The sequence below is a fragment of the Drosophila simulans genome, chromosome X, assembly GCF_016746395.2.
Source record: "Drosophila simulans strain w501 chromosome X, Prin_Dsim_3.1, whole genome shotgun sequence".
Classification (NCBI taxonomy): domain Eukaryota; kingdom Metazoa; phylum Arthropoda; class Insecta; order Diptera; family Drosophilidae; genus Drosophila; species Drosophila simulans.
The window spans coordinates 7,291,802-7,310,682 of record NC_052525.2 but is presented as its reverse complement, the minus strand read 5'-3'; the positions used below and the strand labels follow the sequence as shown (position 1 = coordinate 7,310,682).

Below are 18,881 nucleotides of genomic sequence, written 5' to 3'. Positions count from 1 at the left end.
GGCAACGAATGGGTTATCTGAGAGTACTTCACAATCTGCTGCCTTGAGCTTAGCTATCTGCTGACCTAATCCATGAATCAAATGTGCACAATGGGCATTTATTTATGAACTGGCTGCTGTCCACAGCTTCTGGAGACGGCTTCATCCCAACAGTTGGGCAAGCTACAAAGCATTGCATACTTTGTTTTATTACCTGACTGCTGCAGTTGCAGTTGCAATTACACTGCCTAAGCCAAGAACTGTGCAAAATAATAATAAATCCTTTGAATAAACAATGCCTGGCAGTCCGACTCATCTACTTGCTTCTTTCTTACATCAAAGGAACCACAAAAAATGTTGACTTTTATGCTGTAGGGAATGAAAAATAAAATCCGATTTTTATTATTATTGCATTGCAAGCATAGTTCAAATAAGAAAGCATAGGACATAGAAATAATATATACTCATTTAAATAAATTCAAAAAATTGCCATACAGAGAAGTGCTGATGACTGCCGCCAGGTGGCGCCTGTCTCTGTCAGGATTATGAACTAATTGAGGCGCAAATGGCAGACAACTTGAGTCCGGATTTCTGTCTGCTCACGCTGTCGCACATTTCACAAACAGCAGACAGTCACGCCCCCCTACTTTCGGCCCCTTATCCGCCTTTTTGGGACCCCTTAACAAGAGTGACAAATAGGCGTATGAGCAATGCGGCTGCTGCTGCTGCTTCTGCCGCTCCTGCGACGGCATCAGTTCGCATTCATTATGCATTACAAGCTGCTTAATCGGCAAGTCGGTGGATCTTGAGCGATTTTTCCATTAAATTACACCGAAACTGGCTGCACTGACACTACCAGAAATCCGACCTTCCCTGCCATCCCGCCAGGAATCTTAATGGGAAATGGTAATTCGGCGAAAAGAAAATGCTCCCATTATAGTTCTGCGCGTTTTTCTCGTTTCTTTTCCTGGGTGGTGAGGGGTTAAATATTGCGAAGCCTCATAATTGGCTTAACCGCAGGAAAAGGGGGAGAATCCCGTGGAGTAGCTGTGTTAAAGTGGTAAATATGTCAGCGGCAGTAAAGATATAAATTTTCGTTAAGTAGACGCGCACACGCAATCGCTGCCAGAAAGTAGAAGAATCACTTCGCGTAGAATTCAAGTCGGGAAGATGAAGATGTGTTCCGAGGGAGTGGGCATGGTACACCGAAACAAACGAAAATAATCTTAAGCTTTTAAGCAGTTGACCTATTTTCCTATACTTTTTTGTTACCATAATATTCAAAGTTTAGGATATGAACATACCAATATAAGTATTCAACTACCTTAGGTCTCTTTATGCATATTGGATTTCAGTGTAGTTGGCATTAATCGGTTGGTCTAATCTTGCTGCGCTTGAATGATGATGATGTGCCACGCCCACAGCCTTCCGCCCGCTACACACACACATGCACACACGGACGCAGCCTTAATTACAACGTGCCAAGAGTTAAGCCGAATATTTTTTGGTTTTCTGGAGAAGACGAATGAATTGCTGTGGTGTGGCCACAAAAGGGTGGTAAGGGCAGCGCTGGTGGAAGATATAGGGGGCGTGGCACTGAAGGGGCCAAGAAATTTTTGGAAGAACACGTGCGCACATGTGCAACTTCCGTTAAAAATCTATTGCTAACTTTCAACAATTCACAGACACAAACGTGGGCAGGCACACACACACACACACACACAGAGTCACACGTTCACCCAGAAAACCCAAACGCCCACACACCCACGCACACATATTTGAAAGGTGCGCGCTTTGGCTGTTTGTGTAAGTGAGTTAGAGTTTCCTGCAGCTGTCGTGGCAACTTCCGGTTCCTCTTCTTCTTCTTCTTCTACTACAACTGCTTTTGCAACAACGTTTATGTCGACGCCAAAGTCCATGTCTCGGCCCAATCCCCCCTGTAAACCCCACCCATGACCTGCCTTCTATCTCCTGCATGACGGCTAAAACACTTATTTGGCTTAAGGCTAAAAACTCAAAGCCGAAAATAGCAATAACAACTTGAAGCAGCCAGAAGTAAAAGTCTGGAGGTTGAAAAACGTACAATAGTAAAAGCCACGAGCTTAATACACTCTATAGGATTAGGGCATCTTTTTGAATGGGTTTATTTACATCGAAAAATCGCAATTAAAGATAAATAGAGATCTTCCAAAAAAAAGAACAGAAGTAAATTCATAGAAACGCAATTATAAGATATAAAAGTATCTATACGATTCAGCTTATCCTAGCCTTTTTTAAAACACCATTTTTGGTTGATTTGAAATCTGTGAAGATTTTTTGGGCCTATCATCTGTCAACAGCCTGCACTATTGATACACAAGTATGCACATAGGAGCCCTAACGAATCTCTTTGCCAGTTCTCAAATTTTTTTTAACATGCATTTGTAATCAGCAGACGTAGATAGTACGGATGAGTAAAGTAAGTAGTACGCATGCTGCTCCCTGTGTGTGCTTAAAAAATTGCACAAAGTTTAAGCTTTGTATGCACGTGTGCATGGGCGGGGGGGAACAGGGGTGCGGGGGTGCCGAGTCAGTCGTGGAACTGTTGCTGAAGTCACGTAATTCAAATAACTAAAGTTGGCGTAAATATGCCGAGCATACAACACACCCACTCGAATGGAGTTGAGTTACTGGCAAAAGACAATTGCTCACGCAATTACTTGTTGTTGTTGGCCTGGCTTAAAGTTCATTAATTTCTCTCACTCTGCTTGTAATTTGTTTTAAGCAAACAACTGACGAGAATGCTGCCGCCTCTCAACAGGGGTTACATTTGCATCAAGGACTTCCGGTTTGCGCACACAAGCCGAAAAGTATGCACTGGATACTGCGTTTTCATTCAAATGTGGTTGAAATGAGCGTTTTGCTTTCAACGAAATCATATTGCTTCACTCGAGATCTTTGAAATACAATATACATGCATATGCTCTAACTACTTTAAGGTTACTTACTATTGAAGAAAGTAATATTTTAAAGCCAAAATAGTTAATGATACCGTCTTGATTTAACTTTAAAATCTCCCCTTCAGCAGTCGTAAGCTTGGAAAATTGGGGATGAGCTGCTAATTACTCGCTAAGCTCCACTTTTTACCAGCTAGCGAAAAGGCGAATAAACACTTCAGCAGTGCAGCTTGGCCAGCACTTGGCTCGAGTCCTGCTCTCGAGGTCCTGCCTTATGAGCCATGTCGGGATTTGGCGCTGACGCTGGACGTCTGTTGCGTAATTAGTTACCAGATTTGTCTGCACAATTCGCTCGGCTACTTTATATGTTAATGAGTTTCTGCCGGCCCCACTTGGCCAAGTTCGCTCTTCTTTTGACACAAATTTCCTTTGTCTTGGCCATGAGTGGAGTCTGTGGTTTTCGACAATTGAATTGGAAAACAGCTTTCGCGGCTTACATAACGCAAGCACTGTTACAAAATTTAACCACACTAAGAGTTAATAATATATCCAAAAAAAATTACTTATCTATCTTAAATATAAATATATCTTAAATATAAAAAATAAACCAAAATGATTATGAGCGTATTGTTCAATCTTTCACACATTTTTCCTATGTGTACGACCCCCAACATGGGAGGTTCTCTGGGGGAAAAGGAAACGCTGGAAATTTCACAAAATATGAAAGTCGCTGTCCTGCTTATCGTACAAATGGCATGGCCGGGAAAAGGCAAAGGGTTGTCATGGTGGGTACGGGGGAATGATGTTGTGACGGAGAGGGGAGGGAAATAGGGAAAGGGGTATGGGGGCACGGGGAAAAAGTCAGCTAAAGCGGCCGCTTTTTGCCAAAGTTCAAATTGCATTTGGCAAAAAGGAAGGAGACGGGCGAAAAGAAAATGTGCATAGCAAAAACCATTTTGATAGACAGCGGGGCAAGCAGGAAAAGCCGAAAAGCACCACATGTGTGTCGGTGTGTGTGTCGGTGTGAGTGTGGCAACATTTTCTTATCTAAACAATATTGCGACTACTGCACTTGCAAAGCGACAACAACAACCGAATCGCTTCCATGGCTGATTGAACAAAGTTTGTAAAGTTGTTGTCATAAATAGAGGGTATCAATGGGATGCTCCGAAAACCGGAAATCAATAATTTAAAACAAGAGCAAGCTAGTCAAAAAGCAGCCATCCGCTTAACTCCTTTTTAAGTACCAAATATTTTTTTTTAGATATATTTAAAATTCATAGGTATTAAAAGTTCGCCACATACACAGTTTTTCGCTAACTTTTTGAGTTTTGCGCTGCAAATGGGAAAATGACAACACAATGTACTTGTTTCTGTTATTTTGTCAACAGCATGTGATGCCGATGACTCTGATCCGATTTTACTAGAAATTCTAAGCAAAAAGCTGGTCAAGTTTTGGAAAGAATCCTGAAAGGTCACAAGAAATATACACAAATATCGAAAAATTATAAATGAATCCCATTTTAATATTATGGTTCACCTGAAAGAGAATTAAAAGCATTCCAAACAATGGTCAATAAGTTTGCATACACAAAAGCAAAAGCATTTTTTTAAATATTGAAACAAAAAAACAAAAATATATCAATAACACACTTATCTTTAAAATCAAATTATCTCATTAGCAACACATTAAGTTGTGACTTGTTATCTTATCTCATTGGACAAACTCCAGAACTTGACGTGGCCCATATGATTTCATGGTTACAACAGCAAATTGCGGCAAACAGCATAAAATGGGAATAAAACTAGAGCAGATTTATTTAAATTGTTTATTTTTTCTAAAACCTATTTTATCATCTGGTTTTCCTTTGTTGGTTTTATGGTTCTTGTTTCGGTACGGGTAAATTACAATTTAAATTAATTATTTCACATGTTTAACATATTGTTTGGGTTTTAATTATTTTTTAAGGAGCTTGATTTGTTTGGTTTTCTATCCCCTCACAACATTTCGGCGCCGACTCTATATGAATTCCGCCAAATTCTTCCACGCCATAAGGTAATTAAGGTTGGTTTAACAAAGTTTTTGTTATTAAAACTAATTGTAAATTTATAAGTAATAAACTTAAAGCAGTTTAAGAATTTGATAGCTTGTAACATACAATTCATACGCATTTATTATTTGTTGTCTCTGCTTGCTGCTGTTTTCTTTTTAATTATTTAATTCATTTTTGTATGTTTGGAGGAAATAGCTGGTTGTTCTAAATAAATGCGTACGTTTAGGAAGCAACTTAAAATGTACAGTGACAGTTTCTTGCTGTAGTTTTGGATGTGTGTGTGTTTGTGTATTCAGTGAAGAAATGTATACTAATTGTGGAATAGTTTTCATTCTTGTATTTTGAACTCCGCGTTTATGACTCTGTCAGTGGGTTAAATTGATCGATTAACAACGGACGACAAACAGTGGCACACTGGTACATAATGGATTAAAGAATAAAAGCCATTCCATAGGATCCCAGATCCCTGCTGGCCGCCTCTTTTGCAATGCAAGGCATTTTTTATACACACAAGCGACAGACAGATCATCATAAAAAAAGTTTGTTAGCAGATTTATATATCTCTTTGTTTGTTGTTCTTCTTCTTGTTGTTAGCGGATGATGTGAAAAAGTTACAATGGATGGGTGTGTGCTTGGGGTCTGAGGCTGAAGTAGGATATGGCTGTCCAAAGATCCGGCTTAGCCGATCATCAGCCCGCAGCCGAGTCTAAAGTTGTTCTTCACGTGGTTCATGCGTCCGCTCAGGGCTAGTGTGAATGGCAATGGAGCCAGACGCTTCTCCAAAACTCCAAAGATTTGCCAGTTGGAATCAATTCCGCCTGAAAGAACAAAAAGATGAGTTATTGGGTTCGAAGGGTTCACAAAGATATGGTCTACGAGTATGGCTATGGTTTTAATCAACGTATAATACCCCACTCACCTCTGAAGACGAGATTCGCTTTGGGCAGATCTATCTGATACGCTAGCGTGGCCACCGACTCCTGCATCCGCAGGCTGGTCTCCACCTCGGCACCGATCTGCAGCTGTTCGCTGGCCTTCTGGTAGTAGCACACGTGCAGACCGCTCTGCCCCAGGGTCCCCGACCACACCGAGTTTCCAGCCGTATAACGGCCCACGACGGACATAATAGCTATCTGACGGCCGGGGACATTCGGACCGAACTGGTAGGCCAGTTCCGAGCCCAGGGCAAGGTCTGGAGTGACTGACTGGAGATATTGGCCAACGACCACGCCGGAGTTGGTGAATATGCTGGGATTGGCCACCGTCAGCGAGAGGGTGTAATCATTACCGCGATAGTCGGTCGTCAGCTGTGTGGCCACCACCTTGGAATCCTGGATCTGTGGAATATAGAAAAGGATATAATAAGTAAAGCAAATAATTGGCTTGGATAAAGGTGATATACAAAGAATCAACAACAGAATCTTAGGTCTCACTATCTACTCTATTTTGAGCTCTATTGATGCCCAAACTTAACTAGCCTAATTCTAACGGGCACGGGAGGTACACGAGGCTCAATGGTCACTTCTGTGTATCGACATGTATGTTTAAGTGGATGCCTTAGCAGCTCCGCAGCGTAATCCCGGCCAGAACTCACCTGCGAGGCGAATTTGCAGCGCAGACGGGCGGAGAACTGATGGATAACATTGGCGTTGAGGTTGCCCGCCGGATCGATGTCGCCCAGGAGCACGGGGAAAGCTTCCGTGGGGCTGAACTGCTTGGTGCCCACATAGGTGGCTCCGAAGCGATATCCACTGGGTACCACATTGCTCATGTTGATGGTGTGCGACACCTGGAAGTGGTTGCTCAGGCCCTTGTTCAGCATGATCTTGGCACCCTCGAAGGTGATGGCCTGGATATCTGTGGCGAGGAGTGAAAAGTGCGTTGATAACATATAATATATAATAACACCCCGTCCGATGCCAGCCCCCGTTATGCTCCATCTCGCTCCCACATGTTGTAGGTTATGTCATCATAGGTGCGGAGACCTTTTTGCGGGGTTTTTTCGGCCGGACTGACTGAGATTTACTGACTGAACATCACATACCTTTGCACTTTTTGTGGAGCTCCTCAACGGTGCCGGGATTCTCCAGCGCTGCGTCCTTGGCGGCGGCAAGCGAGTCCGAGCCTTCGGCGGACGAAGAGGATTCGGTCAATGAGCCGGAATTAGAGGGCACGGGAGTCGGTTCCTGAAGGCCGAGGCCCAGATTTGAGGCGCCACTGCCTGGGGCGCCGGAGGAAGCCGCTAGCACGTTGCCCATTTCGAATGTCCCGATGTAATCTATGTAATTTCAAAGCCAACACGTTTCGATATCGGACTTCTATATCGGAGGTTATTATGTCTCGGCCAGTGTTACCAGGTGGTAAGATACTCTTTGCCCTGCCGAAAAGATGTTAGTATGATGTATGCCTAAAAAAGACCACAACGTTGCGGAAAAATTTCATCTGGGAACACTGTAACATGCGCGAGCAAATTTGAAAAACATTTTTATAACTTCTTTAGATTAATTTATTCAAATTGCACCACTAAAAAACAATTAATTATTAAAGAATTTACCTGTAGTTGCCAGACCGCTGCTGCTTCCAATATTAATATCAATTTCAAACAAAATCTACAACTAACGAAGGTGTAAAACAACAATAGAAATTGTCGCAGCTGTTTTTGGTTATCTATCAAGTGGACTAAACTATCGAAAAATTGAATAAAATAAATATAGAACAGATATGTAAACAGCCGCCAAATATGCCGCGAATGCTTTTATTGTAAAATTGTAAATTTTGGAAACCGTCCACAGTTACGAACGAATGTGTATCACACAGGTTACTTTTTTGACAATTGCTTCCAGACTCCTTTGATTAAACAAAGCGGAGGAATGTGCATAAAAACCCAAAAATAAAACACAATTAAGATTCACCCTTTCAACGACTTATAAAAGAGCATTATCTCTAAACCGATTAGATTAGACAAAAACAAGGCCCAAGCTAACCAAGGCCCAAGATTAACCAAATGCATGCCGTCCGTATTAATAAAAACGTTTATATTTCAAGTTTTAAGTATATGTATAGCTTTTCCGTTCGTATTTGTGTATGTGGAGTTATGTGTTGTATGAGTTAGGAGCGCAGAATTTCGGCTACGTATATCTCGTGTGACTGGTTATCAATAATAAGGGCGAAATAAACTTAATTTGGAAAGAGGGGGCCAAACTCATTCTTCACTAATTACCGTGAGTCACCTAACTAAATATTAACTTAAAAGCGAAACTACATGTATTTCGAAAAAAAAAAACGCATTGTACAAATATACGTAACTGTTTTGGTTTTTCAGCTAAACTAGACGATTAAACAAGAATAAAGAGTCAACAAATTGGTGTTTAGGGGGGAAGAGGGTGCTGGTGGGTCATACGATACAAATCAATGTACACAAACAGTATTGAAAATAATAGACAATGAGGTCGTGGTGAATCAACAACATGATGACTTTTCCGGCTCTGCTACGACGAGATTAAAGTCCAGACTATTGGGTCGCGAGAAACCAGACTTGATGCCATCCCATCCATCCTCCGCTTTATATTCGCCGGATCGAATGCGAGCATACACCTCCTGGGTGACCATGCGAAAGGCCTCCTCCACATTGGCGCCAGATCGGGCCGATGTCTCAACGAAATGCAGACCGTGCTGTTTGGCAAACTTTTGTGCCTCCTCCGTGGTCACCTCCCGGTGTCCGCCCGCATTGATGAGGTCCAGTTTGCAGCCGACCAATGCGAAAACGGGGCGGTGGGGCTCAATGTGACGCTGTGCCTCCATCATCCACAGCGGTATGTGCTCGAAGCTGGCGTGGTTCGATATGTCGTAGACCAGCAGCACGCCCACCGAGTTCCGGTAGTAGGACTTGGTGATCGAACGGAAGCGCTCCTGGCCAGCAGTGTCCCACAGCTGGAGCTTGATCTGTGTGCCGTCCTTCATTTCGATGAGGCGGGCGAAGAAATCGACGCCAACTGTGGGATCGGATAGCTGCAAGACGTAAATAATGTGTTATTTATGATTAGGTGCGTTTTTGGAAGGCAGTAAAAAGAGACGCAGCTCAGAGCTGGTAATGCTTTTGAGAACACTTTTGTTTCTACACAAACAAATAGAACCAATTGCTATGTGATTTAACTCTATGGAAAGATTTGATTCATGATATCTCTACGTATTTGAATTTTCCGCGCAGTTATTTCAGTATCCCTGGTTCTTTTTTGGACTTGTGTGTTGTTTTTGTTGCCTGCATTATCAGGCGAGCACACAAACATGCACACCAGCACACACACACTGACAAGGTGACTAAGACAGCATCTTTTAAAATCCACTTCCTTTGTCTATTATTTGTTGTTGCTCGCCCATTGCAATCACTTAATTATGTAATGAACGCATTAACTGCATCACACGAAGATCGCACAGTGGGCCAAGCGCCCAAGTACAGTGGCCAAAATCGTTGAACATACGCACCTCGGCGAATTTGCCGTCTGTGAAGAATTTGAGCAGCGAACTCTTGCCCACGGTGCTGTCGCCGATTAAAATCAGTCGAAATTGATACTCGAAAATGGGTTCCACCATTCCGAAGCCGAATTCGAGGGATTTGTCTCTTGGAATTGAGTCCGCAGCAAAAAATCTGCCTTCCCTTTGTAACGCTTGATACGCAAATCGTTGATTCCCTTCTACGGCTCGTTTTTCTTCTTATTTCCTGGAGTTTTACTGCAAATCGAAACTTTCTGTTCTCCGCACGATTACTGGCTTTGCAATGCGATATTCTCGGCTGTCGCTGGTGGTTGTCAAATTATAAATATTCGAGAATTCAAATTCCCTTGAATATTGTTTTGTTTTGTGTTCTTTTTCTCATATGCGTGCGCGTGTGTGTGATAATGACAGTGTTGCCGGACCAACAAAAGCAATCGATAGTAGCCACAATGAAAATATTTCATTACCATTATTAAACAGTTATAAATTAAATTATTTAAACAAAAATAGTGACCTTACATAAATTTTGCAGTTTGTAGATTTTTTTTACGGTCTAGAGGTATATTTCGGCGGTACACAAAAGCTAGCTAGATTTGGCTTGAAAACGGTAGCCGGCTAATGGCAACACCACTAGTCTGGCACCGCCGCCCAATAGAGATGGTCAAAGAACGCGGTCTCCCGTGACACGATAAATGCATACAAATGTATTTAGTTTAAATTGTTCTGTTAAAATATAACAAAAAAATGAAATAATCTTTCATATTAAGCTAAAGAATTTAGAATAATTGCTCAAAAAGATTTTACCTTGTACAGTGCTTTGACAAATAAATTTAAACGTGCGTGTTAATTTTCGTTCTAGGTTGACTCGTGCAGAGAAAAACCCATCGCTAGTACGCACTGTATTTTCTTTTTACGTTTGTTTTCCGTGAACACTGTCCAGTTCGTATTTCACAGCACACAAATGTACAAACAACCCGCCGGCCAATCAAAAGCAGCAGCGGAAAATAAGATCCCTTTCTCAGCAGCCGGCAACCGGAGTCGGTGAATCAGCCGGAGGCTCCGGGATACGGAATCCACCACGTTCTCCTCCATCTTCTTTGCCTACTCCTCCCCCGATTTGGTTACGGAACCAATATCATTACCGTTAATTATAGCCACAGCGGGGCGAGAGCATATACAAAATCTCCATATAGATGTTCAAGTTCGTGCTGAACGACGCCGCCTGCTACGTGCGATCCAATGTGCGGGAGTTCAGTTTGAATGCACTGCGCCTGCTGCCGCAACTGCCTCAATTGAGTCCATACGATGTAAGACCCGGGATTCCTGGCAAGTGCCTTAGATCTAGTTACCCTGGCGGGGACCATTAGCATATAGTTGGGCATGGTTCGTAACATGTAATCAGTTTGTAAGATCTTCAATTGAAAGCAATTCATTACTTATCAATTTTGGATTTATCTTATAGAAGTTACTTTTAGAAACCAGCTCTCATCATTGAATCTTTAAACAGTTTAAAACTTTAACTATAAAGCCTAATAATAATAACTATAACTGTAATAACTATTACAACTGTCTGAAGATCCAATAACTACTTTCAAGGGCTTTCAAGAAAGTCCCGAGTATTTTATAAACAAAGTGAACGACGTCGACCCGACTGCATTCGATTTTCCATATTCATATTTCAACTGCAGCCACCATTTATAGACCCGTTACTGAGCAGGTAATTTCATTGGAGCGAGTGCACTGGACAAGAGTCCATAGCAAGCGTCTTAAGAACAGAGTTTTTAGGAACCGAATAAGAATTAACTGATTGTTAACTATCACCATGGGAGCCTTTGTAATTCCCACAAAAAGAGTAAGAGCCTTTCTTAATTTAAACTATTTTCACAGGTTAACCTTGTTCTGAGGGAGAACGAGTTCGTTTACAACTTCCCCGTGGATGGAGTCATCCGCAGCTATGAATCAAATCAGCTGGGATCCAACTGGCCCTGCGAGGATTCCCGCACTGAGGCCAGCTTGCTGCACCGCAACGGCTTCATTTGTGGCATTTTCGACGGGCATGCAGGAGCAGCATGTGGCCAAGTGGTGTCCAAGCGACTGCTTCGCTATGTTTCGGCGGCCACGCTGCCGCGCCAGGTGCTCCGGGAGCAGATGATGCAGGGTGCCGACAGCCAGTCGTTCCTCAAGTGCCACAATGACAACGTGGACTTTGTCAGCATGATCAAGCCCATCTACGAGGCCAGTTTCCTAAAGTACGTCAACCAATTGTTAGAGACACCGCAGCGGGATGTGTCCAGTGAACTGGTGAACGCCTTCCTCCAGCTGGATGAAGAGATCTCGCAGGAGGCTTTGGCCAGCAACGATGTGCGCACCATGAACGTGGCCCTTTCTGGTGGGTGATGTATCCATTTATTTATGTATATAAGTTGCCACCGGTTTCATACTTGTCGCTTTCTAAACTTTGCATGTGTTTATTTTCCAGGAGCCGTTGCCTGTTTGGTTCACATTGAGGGACTGCAGATGCACGTGGCCAGCACGGGTGATTGTGGCGCAGTGTTGGGCGTTCTCGATCCCGAGACTCAGCAGTGGCAGCCAAAGAAGCTCAACATCGAGCACAATGCTGACAATATGTCCGAGGTGCGTCGCATTCTGTCCGAGCATCCCAAGGAGGAGCATGAGACGGTGATCCGAAACGGCAGGCTGCTGAGCCAGCTGGCGCCGTTGCGTGCCTTTGGGGACTTTCGCTACAAGTGGTCCCAGGAAATAATGCAGCAGAAGGTGCTGCCGATGTTCGGCGTTCAGGCAATGGCCCCGAATTACTATACGCCACCGTACCTAACCGCCCGCCCCGATGTCCAGCAGCACGAATTGGGGCCCAACGACAAGTTTCTAGTCATCGCCAGCGACGGCCTGTGGGATTTCCTTTCGCCCAGCGAGGTGGTCAGCTTGGTGGGGGAGCACATCAACTCCAAAAAGATCCTCGAACCGATGCGCCTGCCGGAAGGCGAAACAACGCTGCAGGAAATCTCCCAGCAGCTGGCCGAGAGAAAGTCAGTTATCCTTTAAATGTATGCTGGTTAGCTATTATTAATTACGCATTTATTGCCTTGCAGGGCTGGCCTCACTCGCAAGCCCGTGGACCAGAACGCGGCCACGCATCTCATCCGGCATGCTTTGGGCGGCACCGACTATGGGATCGAGCACTCCAAGATCTCGTACTATTTGACGCTGCCCAGGGACGTGGTGCGTCTGTATCGCGACGACATCACAATCACTGTCATCTACTTTAACTCGGAGCACATTGCCAAGCTGCACAGCGATGTGGATGAAACGGAGGTCACTGCGCCGGTAGCATGATCTCTGCGAGAGTGCATATGTGTATATTTAACGAGCTAACCTTCAGCCGAACTAGCCTAAGTGTTGCGTTTAAGTTTGTTTCATCCGCCATCGGACCTCGGACGACTGCTCCGCCAAATAAATCGCACGCGGAAAGCGAAAAATCACATATGCAAATTGTCTTGTTATTTATGAAGAGCGATGATGATCGGTCGTCTCGTTTGTTAATAAAATAAAAATGACATACTGAAATCGCAGCAAATATGCACATATATATCAAGGGTTATAAGCAATCAAGAAGGTTTCTTCATATATTTATTCTCAAATAGTTCGTGATTTTGTAAAGTAGATACTATTTTCTTTTAAAGCAATTACTTATATTAATTTTTGCTGTTTAAAATTTACAATCAATTTGTAATGTATATAATCTAATTCAATTTAAAACTTCTTATTCTATAATTTACGCCAATTTTCTTGTTTTAAATTTAGTTCGGTCTATAAAAGGGGGGGGTTCAGGATAATCCTAAGACTTAGGTATAGATCTTCTGTTGCAACCAAGCTAATCAACTTCAAGAATTTTAAGTTGTGTAGTTTTTGAGAATCGATTTATTTTCTTTTATTTCCAATTACAATTGATTGTAACGCTGGCTATATATATATTTTTATATTTATATATATATTTTTAATCGAATGGATGGTGTAGATGGGTGAAGGATACAGGGATCCGGGGTTTCGTGGGTGGAGGATAAAGCTAATTGAAGAACGCGAAATTCACGAACTTGCAAACTGGTAAACGGTACGAATCCTAATCATATACATGGAAAAAACTAGGCAACTACTCAGGGATCGTGTTGTTTGTTTTCTGGGGAACAGAACTAAATACAGGTGCCCCTAATCCTTGCTATCCTGTTCGGCCGCTTCCTGTCGGCTGACACAGTTGAGGAACTCCATCTGAATGTGCGTAATCTGTGTCTTGCTGAAGCACTGCATCTTCTTCTTGAGAAAGTCGAAGAACAGATCGAGCTCATCACGCTTGGCCAGTGCCTGGGCCACTTGTTGCTGTTGATGCTGTTCATCCTCCTTGATGAGATTGTTAGAGCTGCTGGCCGCCGCACTAACGGCCAATGGCTGACCAGAGCCGCAGTTCAAGGAGGGCATCTGAATGATCGTGGCCGTCGGCGTGGATGTAAAGGATGTGGTGTTGCACAAAGCCGCTGCTGGCGTGGTGGTCACGGTGGCCGCATTCAGAGAAATGGCCGGCGTGCTGGAAATGGTCACACTGGTACTGGTCGCCTCGGTCACATCCACCAGGGAAATTTGCTGCGTTGACACCGATGAATCATGACGATTGTTTGATCCACCGCCCCCAACCGCAGACGTGGTGGTGACCAGCGTGAGATTCTTTAGCTTGCCATCGGTTACCACAGTCCCACCGGTCAGGACACTATTTGAGCCATTGCCCGATCCACCGCTGGCCGTGAACTGATGCTGGCTGGAGCGAACTGTCTGTGGCTCAATGTCCGATATACAAAATTCGTGGGCATCGATGTAGTGGAAACCCTTGCCGTGTGTAACATCGCTACCGCCGTCCACGGCGTCACCCACACCCATTTCGCAATCCACATGGGCACCGCTGGCCTCCTCGTACAGGCACACCTCTTCGTAGTCCACCTCGGCGCCGGTTGCCCCGTCCTCGTCCAGTTCGTGCTTCACAATATCTAGCTGACCGTCGTGGTCGACCACATCATCTTCGTCATCGACATCATCGACCACATCGTCATCGTGGGTAATCTGGGAGAGCTCAATGCTGGAGATGCTGCCGTCGTGCTGCGACTGATGATGATGGTGGTGGTGGTGGTGGTGCGGCTGGTGATGATGCTCCTGCTGGTGATGGCCATGATGGTGATGGTGGTGCTGCGATACAGTGTCATCCGAGACGCCTTCCTCGTAGGCGGTCAGGATGAAGGTCTCCGCCTCATCGCTGACCAGGGTGATCTGTGAGGTGCCGTGATGTGAGGAAAGTGTGGCGGTATCGTGATCCGACTGCCCGTCATCGTCCATAACCTCGTCGTCGTCGTCGACCACATGCTGTTTCAAATGCAGCATAGCTCCAATGGGCAATGTTGTACTATTCGCGCCTCCAACGCCTACACCAGCTCCGCCAATCCCACTCGTCTCGTAGCTGATCTGTGTGTTCCGGTGCGATTTCAGCTTCGGCTGGTACACCTTCGAAAGGAAGTCCAGCTCCTTGGCGTAGCGCCACTTGGATAGCCGCCCTTCGATGTACTTGGGCGTGCGCAGACGGTACTGGTGGAATGTGTCCCGCAGGTTCTTCCACTTACGACGCACCTCCTGCACCGAGTACTTGTCTGGAAAGAAAGAGGTAGTAGAAATATGAGAGGGGTTTCAAAGGAATCGTATTCATTTCCAGATAATTAATACAAGCTAGAACCTCTCTAAAGGCATCACATTTATGAAGATGTTTCTCGGTAACGATGAAACTATGAGCTGTGTTATAGTAGCCGGCGCCAGAACTCTAGCCTATCAATACAAAGGCAAAATTTAAAACCATTTATAACCAACTCTAGCGGCAGGTCATATTAATTCTGGAAGAAGCTTAATAGTCGGACAAGGAGCAGGCTAAGAAATTCCCGCCATGACTAGCACTCACTTCCTATCTGCTGGGCCACCTCCTGCCATCCGGTGAGGACATCTGAGCGGCGTCGCTGGTTCGGCTGCAGTTTGTAGTTGTAGAGAACCGGATTCTGGCGCACCAGGTTGATCAGCGTAAGGATGTCGTCCGTGGGCGCGTTGTCCTTGTGGTAGCGCTTGCGCTCTTGTGTCGACGAGGACATGTTGCTTCTGCTTCTGTGGGTTTCCACTGTTGTGCTCTCCCAAATCCTGATGATCCTTATCCCGATACCAATACTGCTCCTCACATTCAAGTGTTTTGTTTTTGTTTACCCACGAAAAGAGAGGCTTTCGTTCTCGTCGAGATGCACGCACAAATACACGCACACTTGAACGGAGCCAAACACCAGCTTATGTGGGTGTAGGAACACGCACGCACACACTCGTGCACACTCGATGCAAAGGATAGCGATTGTGTGCAGCAGGATCTCCTTTGTAGTCGCTATGGGGCGCGAATCTCGACAAGAATCGCCTTTTCCTTGGCGTTCAGCTCCAATTGTGCGAATTTGACTGCACTTGATGCTCTAGCTTTGCTTTTGGCTGTTTTTGCTGTTGCTTATTTCGCGTTAGGGATGACACTTCGCGGAATTGGCGTTCTCTTTCGCCGTCACTGAAAAGTAATAGACCTCTTCCGTGTATATATAATTATCAATTAAAAGTTTCGTTCTGATCCAATTTAGTCGTACGAGAATGATATTCCAAGACAAACAGATTAAACGTTTTTATTTTGCTAGTTCAGTTTTTCTACCAACATTATTAGAAATTGTACTTATATTGTATATTTGGCCCATATAATATTCTTTTATTATCATTATTATTTTTTTGTACCATTTACCATTCTACTAATAATAACAATACAAAAAAAATAAAATAAATTGGCCAAATAATATTAATAGCTATATAATAAATATATAAAGTTGGCTATTACTAGCCGTGCTGCTACGTGCCCTATCGATAACACTGCACATGTGCAAGCCTGCGCTTATTTTTTTCTCTCCTCGCTAACAATAAAAAACAACACAATTGTGTAGCTTCGTGTCTTGTTTTGCTCAATTTGCCGACGAATTGCATGATAATGAGCACACCGGCGAAAAATAATAATGGAACTGGACTGGAGGACGTGAATATTCCGGGTCAGGCCTATCTGCGCGAGGCCCTGACCTCCTGCACTGATCCCTTGAAGGCCATCGAGAGTTTTCAGGTTTGTTTACGTTGCACCGCGAAATGGGCGCCAAAAGTTAGGTGGGCTTATTCATCCAAATACCACCTGCCTTTTTAGCTTGAGAATGGTGTATTGCTGCCTTCACTGCGCCCCATGTTGCCTTTACTCGATTTGCACGGCGTGCGTCGGCTGGACTTCCATACCTCGCTTATGGAGGAGCTGCGCGACAAGCTGATAGCTCACATCAACGAGATGGGCCAAAAGGAGTCACGGGAGCGGGACAAGAAGCTCAAGGAGCTCCTCGTTAAGAGCTTCCCCGTCGTTCGGGTGAAGTCGCTGCGTCCCGTGGTCATGGCCATATTGAGGAATACCCAGCACATCGATGACAAGTACCTCAAAATCCTTGTGAGGGATCGCGAACTGTATGCGGACACGGATACGGAAGTTAAGCGGCAGATATGGCGTGATAATCAATCGTTGTTTGGTGATGAGGTGTCGCCCCTGCTCTCACAATATATTCGCGAGAAGGAGCACATCCTGTTCGATCACACCAACCTGAACAATCTGTTCTTCCACCCAACGCCCAAGGTGCGAAGGCAGGGAGAAGTGGTCCAAAAGTTGGCCAACATGATTGGCACTAGTGTCAAGCTGTACGATATGGTGCTGCAGTTCCTGCGCACTCTATTCCTGCGCACCCGCAATGTCCACTATTGCACGCTCCGTGCAGAGCTACTGATGGCCTTACACGATCTCGAGGTGCAGGAGATCATCTCGATAGATCCCTGTCACAAGTTCACCTGGTGCCTGGACGCCTGCATAAGGGAGAAGAATGTGGACATTAAACGTTCACGGGAGCTCCAGGGATTTCTTGACAACATCAAACGCGGCCAGGAGCAGGTTCTGGGCGATCTGTCCATGACTTTGTGCGATCCGTATGCCATCAACTTCCTGGCCACGTCGGCCATCAAGATATTGCATCACTTGATCAACAACGAGGGCATGCCGCGTGACAATCAGATACTCATCCTGCTGCTGAGAATGTTGGCCTTGGGCTTGAGTGCCTGGGTGATGATCGATTCGCAAGACTTCAAGGAGCCCAAGCTAGACTGCCAGGTGGTCACCAAGTTTTTGCCCGCCCTCATGTCGTTAATGGTTGACGACCAGTGCCGCAGTTTGCACGCCAAACTACCGCCGGACGAGCGTGAATCTGCTCTGACCACCATAGAGCATTCGGGACCGGCACCGGATGCCGTGGAGGCGTACATTCAAGAGAGCTCCGTGGCCAGCATATTGGCCATGTACTATACGCTGCATACGGCGCGCCTGAAGGATCGCGTGGGCGTGTTGCGCGTCCTGGCCATTCTGTCCGCCTGCAAGGACGACCGCGCGTATGAGGATCCCTTCCTGCACTCTTTGGTTAGCATTTATATCTGCTTTTCTAATATTTACTTTTATGACTCAATTGCTTACCTCTACAGATTGCCCTGCTCATCCCCATGAGCGAGGAGTTTGCCACGGAAGACTTCTGCACCACGCTCTTCGACGAGTTCATCTTTGCCGGACTGACGCGCGAGAATGTGACCTCTCGTCACATGTTGAAACTGTTGTGGTATGTGCACAACAAGCTGCCCGCCGGTCGTTTGGCCACATTGATGAAGGCCATGCAGCCGACGACGGCCCACAACGAGCACATCCACAAGTTGTACGAAATCCTGCAAGAGAGGATCGGCACCGGGGCGGCGGAGACGCCGGTCATTGAGGCGCCGCCCATGGAGTTTGATTCTCCGCTGAAGAGTGTGCCAACGCCAGGACCGCACTATAATGTCCAATAGCTAGAGGCACCGGCAGTCGCACCACCTGCGGCTGTCGTCGGATGATGACGGTTGTTTGTGATGAAGATGTTAATGATGATGATGCTCGGAGGCCATGTATGTGGCTACCTCATATACTTCTCTGAAGCAGCGGACGGGATGGCAATCCCCAATTAGCATGCATGCGCAAATCATAATTCTACTATTTAGACTAAACATAAAGCACTGCGACCGAGCAATCGGATATAGTTTACATATTTACAAATGTATGGCTTTGTTGGCAGGCAACAATCGGTTGTCGCTGGCTATTATATATATTATATATTACTGTTACATTAGTGTAACGATCGATTCTAGTACACAATATAGAGTACAAATCTAAGGCAATGTCTTTTAGTTTCAGGGTTTTTGAAAGATATAGTGG

At 44.9% G+C, this 18,881-nt stretch overlaps 5 protein-coding genes across 6 annotated transcripts; 2 read left to right on the top strand and 3 right to left on the bottom strand.

The window, feature by feature from the left end:
* Window positions 1–4,730: 4,730 nt before the first annotated feature.
* LOC6725379 (mitochondrial import receptor subunit TOM40 homolog 1) lies at window positions 4,731–7,346 on the bottom strand. Its single transcript, XM_016173578.3, has 4 exons — window positions 7,014–7,346; window positions 6,564–6,826; window positions 5,889–6,306; window positions 4,731–5,787 (listed from the first exon to the last, which is right to left on the bottom strand). Exons 1-4 carry the CDS (start codon window positions 7,225–7,227, stop codon window positions 5,648–5,650), a joined length of 1,035 nt encoding a protein of 344 aa, XP_016038437.1. The 5' UTR covers window positions 7,228–7,346; the 3' UTR covers window positions 4,731–5,647.
* Window positions 7,347–7,983: 637 nt separating this feature from the next.
* Window positions 7,984–9,881, bottom strand: LOC6725378 (ras-related protein Rab-39B). The gene is made up of 2 exons (XM_016173577.3): window positions 9,452–9,881; window positions 7,984–8,977 (listed from the first exon to the last, which is right to left on the bottom strand). The coding sequence occupies exons 1-2, from the start codon at window positions 9,557–9,559 to the stop codon at window positions 8,429–8,431; spliced, it is 657 nt and encodes a 218-aa protein (XP_016038436.1). The 5' UTR covers window positions 9,560–9,881; the 3' UTR covers window positions 7,984–8,428.
* Window positions 9,882–10,108: 227 nt separating this feature from the next.
* On the top strand, window positions 10,109–12,964 carry LOC27207226 (pyruvate dehydrogenase [acetyl-transferring]-phosphatase 1, mitochondrial). Of its 2 annotated transcripts, XM_039297966.2 has the most exons (5): window positions 10,109–10,164; window positions 10,320–10,767; window positions 11,348–11,849; window positions 11,940–12,507; window positions 12,571–12,964. In XM_039297966.2, the coding sequence occupies exons 2-5, from the start codon at window positions 10,654–10,656 to the stop codon at window positions 12,812–12,814; spliced, it is 1,428 nt and encodes a 475-aa protein (XP_039153900.1). In that variant the 5' UTR covers window positions 10,109–10,164; window positions 10,320–10,653; the 3' UTR covers window positions 12,815–12,964. The 2 variants fall into 2 exon arrangements, with proteins under 2 accessions (XP_039153900.1, XP_044779708.1); XM_044923773.1 differs by lacking the exons at window positions 10,109–10,164; window positions 10,320–10,767 and adding an exon at window positions 11,268–11,294.
* A 127-nt stretch (window positions 12,965–13,091) lies between these two features.
* Window positions 13,092–16,104, bottom strand: LOC6725377 (lateral signaling target protein 2 homolog). Its single transcript, XM_002106358.4, has 2 exons — window positions 15,465–16,104; window positions 13,092–15,162 (listed from the first exon to the last, which is right to left on the bottom strand). Exons 1-2 carry the CDS (start codon window positions 15,646–15,648, stop codon window positions 13,685–13,687), a joined length of 1,662 nt encoding a protein of 553 aa, XP_002106394.1. The 5' UTR covers window positions 15,649–16,104; the 3' UTR covers window positions 13,092–13,684.
* A 346-nt stretch (window positions 16,105–16,450) lies between these two features.
* Window positions 16,451–18,839, top strand: LOC27209313 (negative elongation factor B). Its single transcript, XM_016184753.3, has 3 exons — window positions 16,451–16,685; window positions 16,764–18,062; window positions 18,125–18,839. The coding sequence occupies exons 1-3, from the start codon at window positions 16,554–16,556 to the stop codon at window positions 18,476–18,478; spliced, it is 1,785 nt and encodes a 594-aa protein (XP_016038432.1). The 5' UTR covers window positions 16,451–16,553; the 3' UTR covers window positions 18,479–18,839.
* The last annotated feature ends 42 nt before the right edge of the window (window positions 18,840–18,881 follow it).

Bases quoted from the DNA above. Each gene is read 5' to 3' on its own strand.
- LOC6725379 (XM_016173578.3), bottom strand. From the start codon at position 7,227: ATGGGCAACGTGCTAGCGGCTTCCTCCGGCGCCCCAGGCAGTGGCGCC. The intron at 6,307-6,563 runs GTGAGTTCTGGC...TATATTCCACAG, and splicing joins GCTGCAAATTCGCCTCGCAG to ATCCAGGATTCCAAGGTGGT. The intron at 5,788-5,888 runs GTGAGTGGGGTA...TTGTTCTTTCAG, and splicing joins AGCGAATCTCGTCTTCAGAG to GCGGAATTGATTCCAACTGG.
- LOC6725378 (XM_016173577.3), bottom strand. From the start codon at position 9,559: ATGGTGGAACCCATTTTCGAGTATCAATTTCGACTGATTTTAATCGGC. The intron at 8,978-9,451 runs GTGCGTATGTTC...TACGTCTTGCAG, and splicing joins CAGACGGCAAATTCGCCGAG to CTATCCGATCCCACAGTTGG.
- LOC27207226 (XM_039297966.2), top strand. From the start codon at position 10,654: ATGTTCAAGTTCGTGCTGAACGACGCCGCCTGCTACGTGCGATCCAAT. The intron at 10,768-11,347 runs GTAAGACCCGGG...CTATTTTCACAG, and splicing joins CTCAATTGAGTCCATACGAT to GTTAACCTTGTTCTGAGGGA. The intron at 12,508-12,570 runs GTCAGTTATCCT...ATTGCCTTGCAG, and splicing joins CAGCAGCTGGCCGAGAGAAA to GGCTGGCCTCACTCGCAAGC.
- LOC6725377 (XM_002106358.4), bottom strand. From the start codon at position 15,648: ATGTCCTCGTCGACACAAGAGCGCAAGCGCTACCACAAGGACAACGCG. The intron at 15,163-15,464 runs GTGAGTGCTAGT...CTTTCTTTCCAG, and splicing joins GGTGGCCCAGCAGATAGGAA to ACAAGTACTCGGTGCAGGAG.
- LOC27209313 (XM_016184753.3), top strand. From the start codon at position 16,554: ATGATAATGAGCACACCGGCGAAAAATAATAATGGAACTGGACTGGAG. The intron at 16,686-16,763 runs GTTTGTTTACGT...CTGCCTTTTTAG, and splicing joins AGGCCATCGAGAGTTTTCAG to CTTGAGAATGGTGTATTGCT. The intron at 18,063-18,124 runs GTTAGCATTTAT...TTACCTCTACAG, and splicing joins ATCCCTTCCTGCACTCTTTG to ATTGCCCTGCTCATCCCCAT.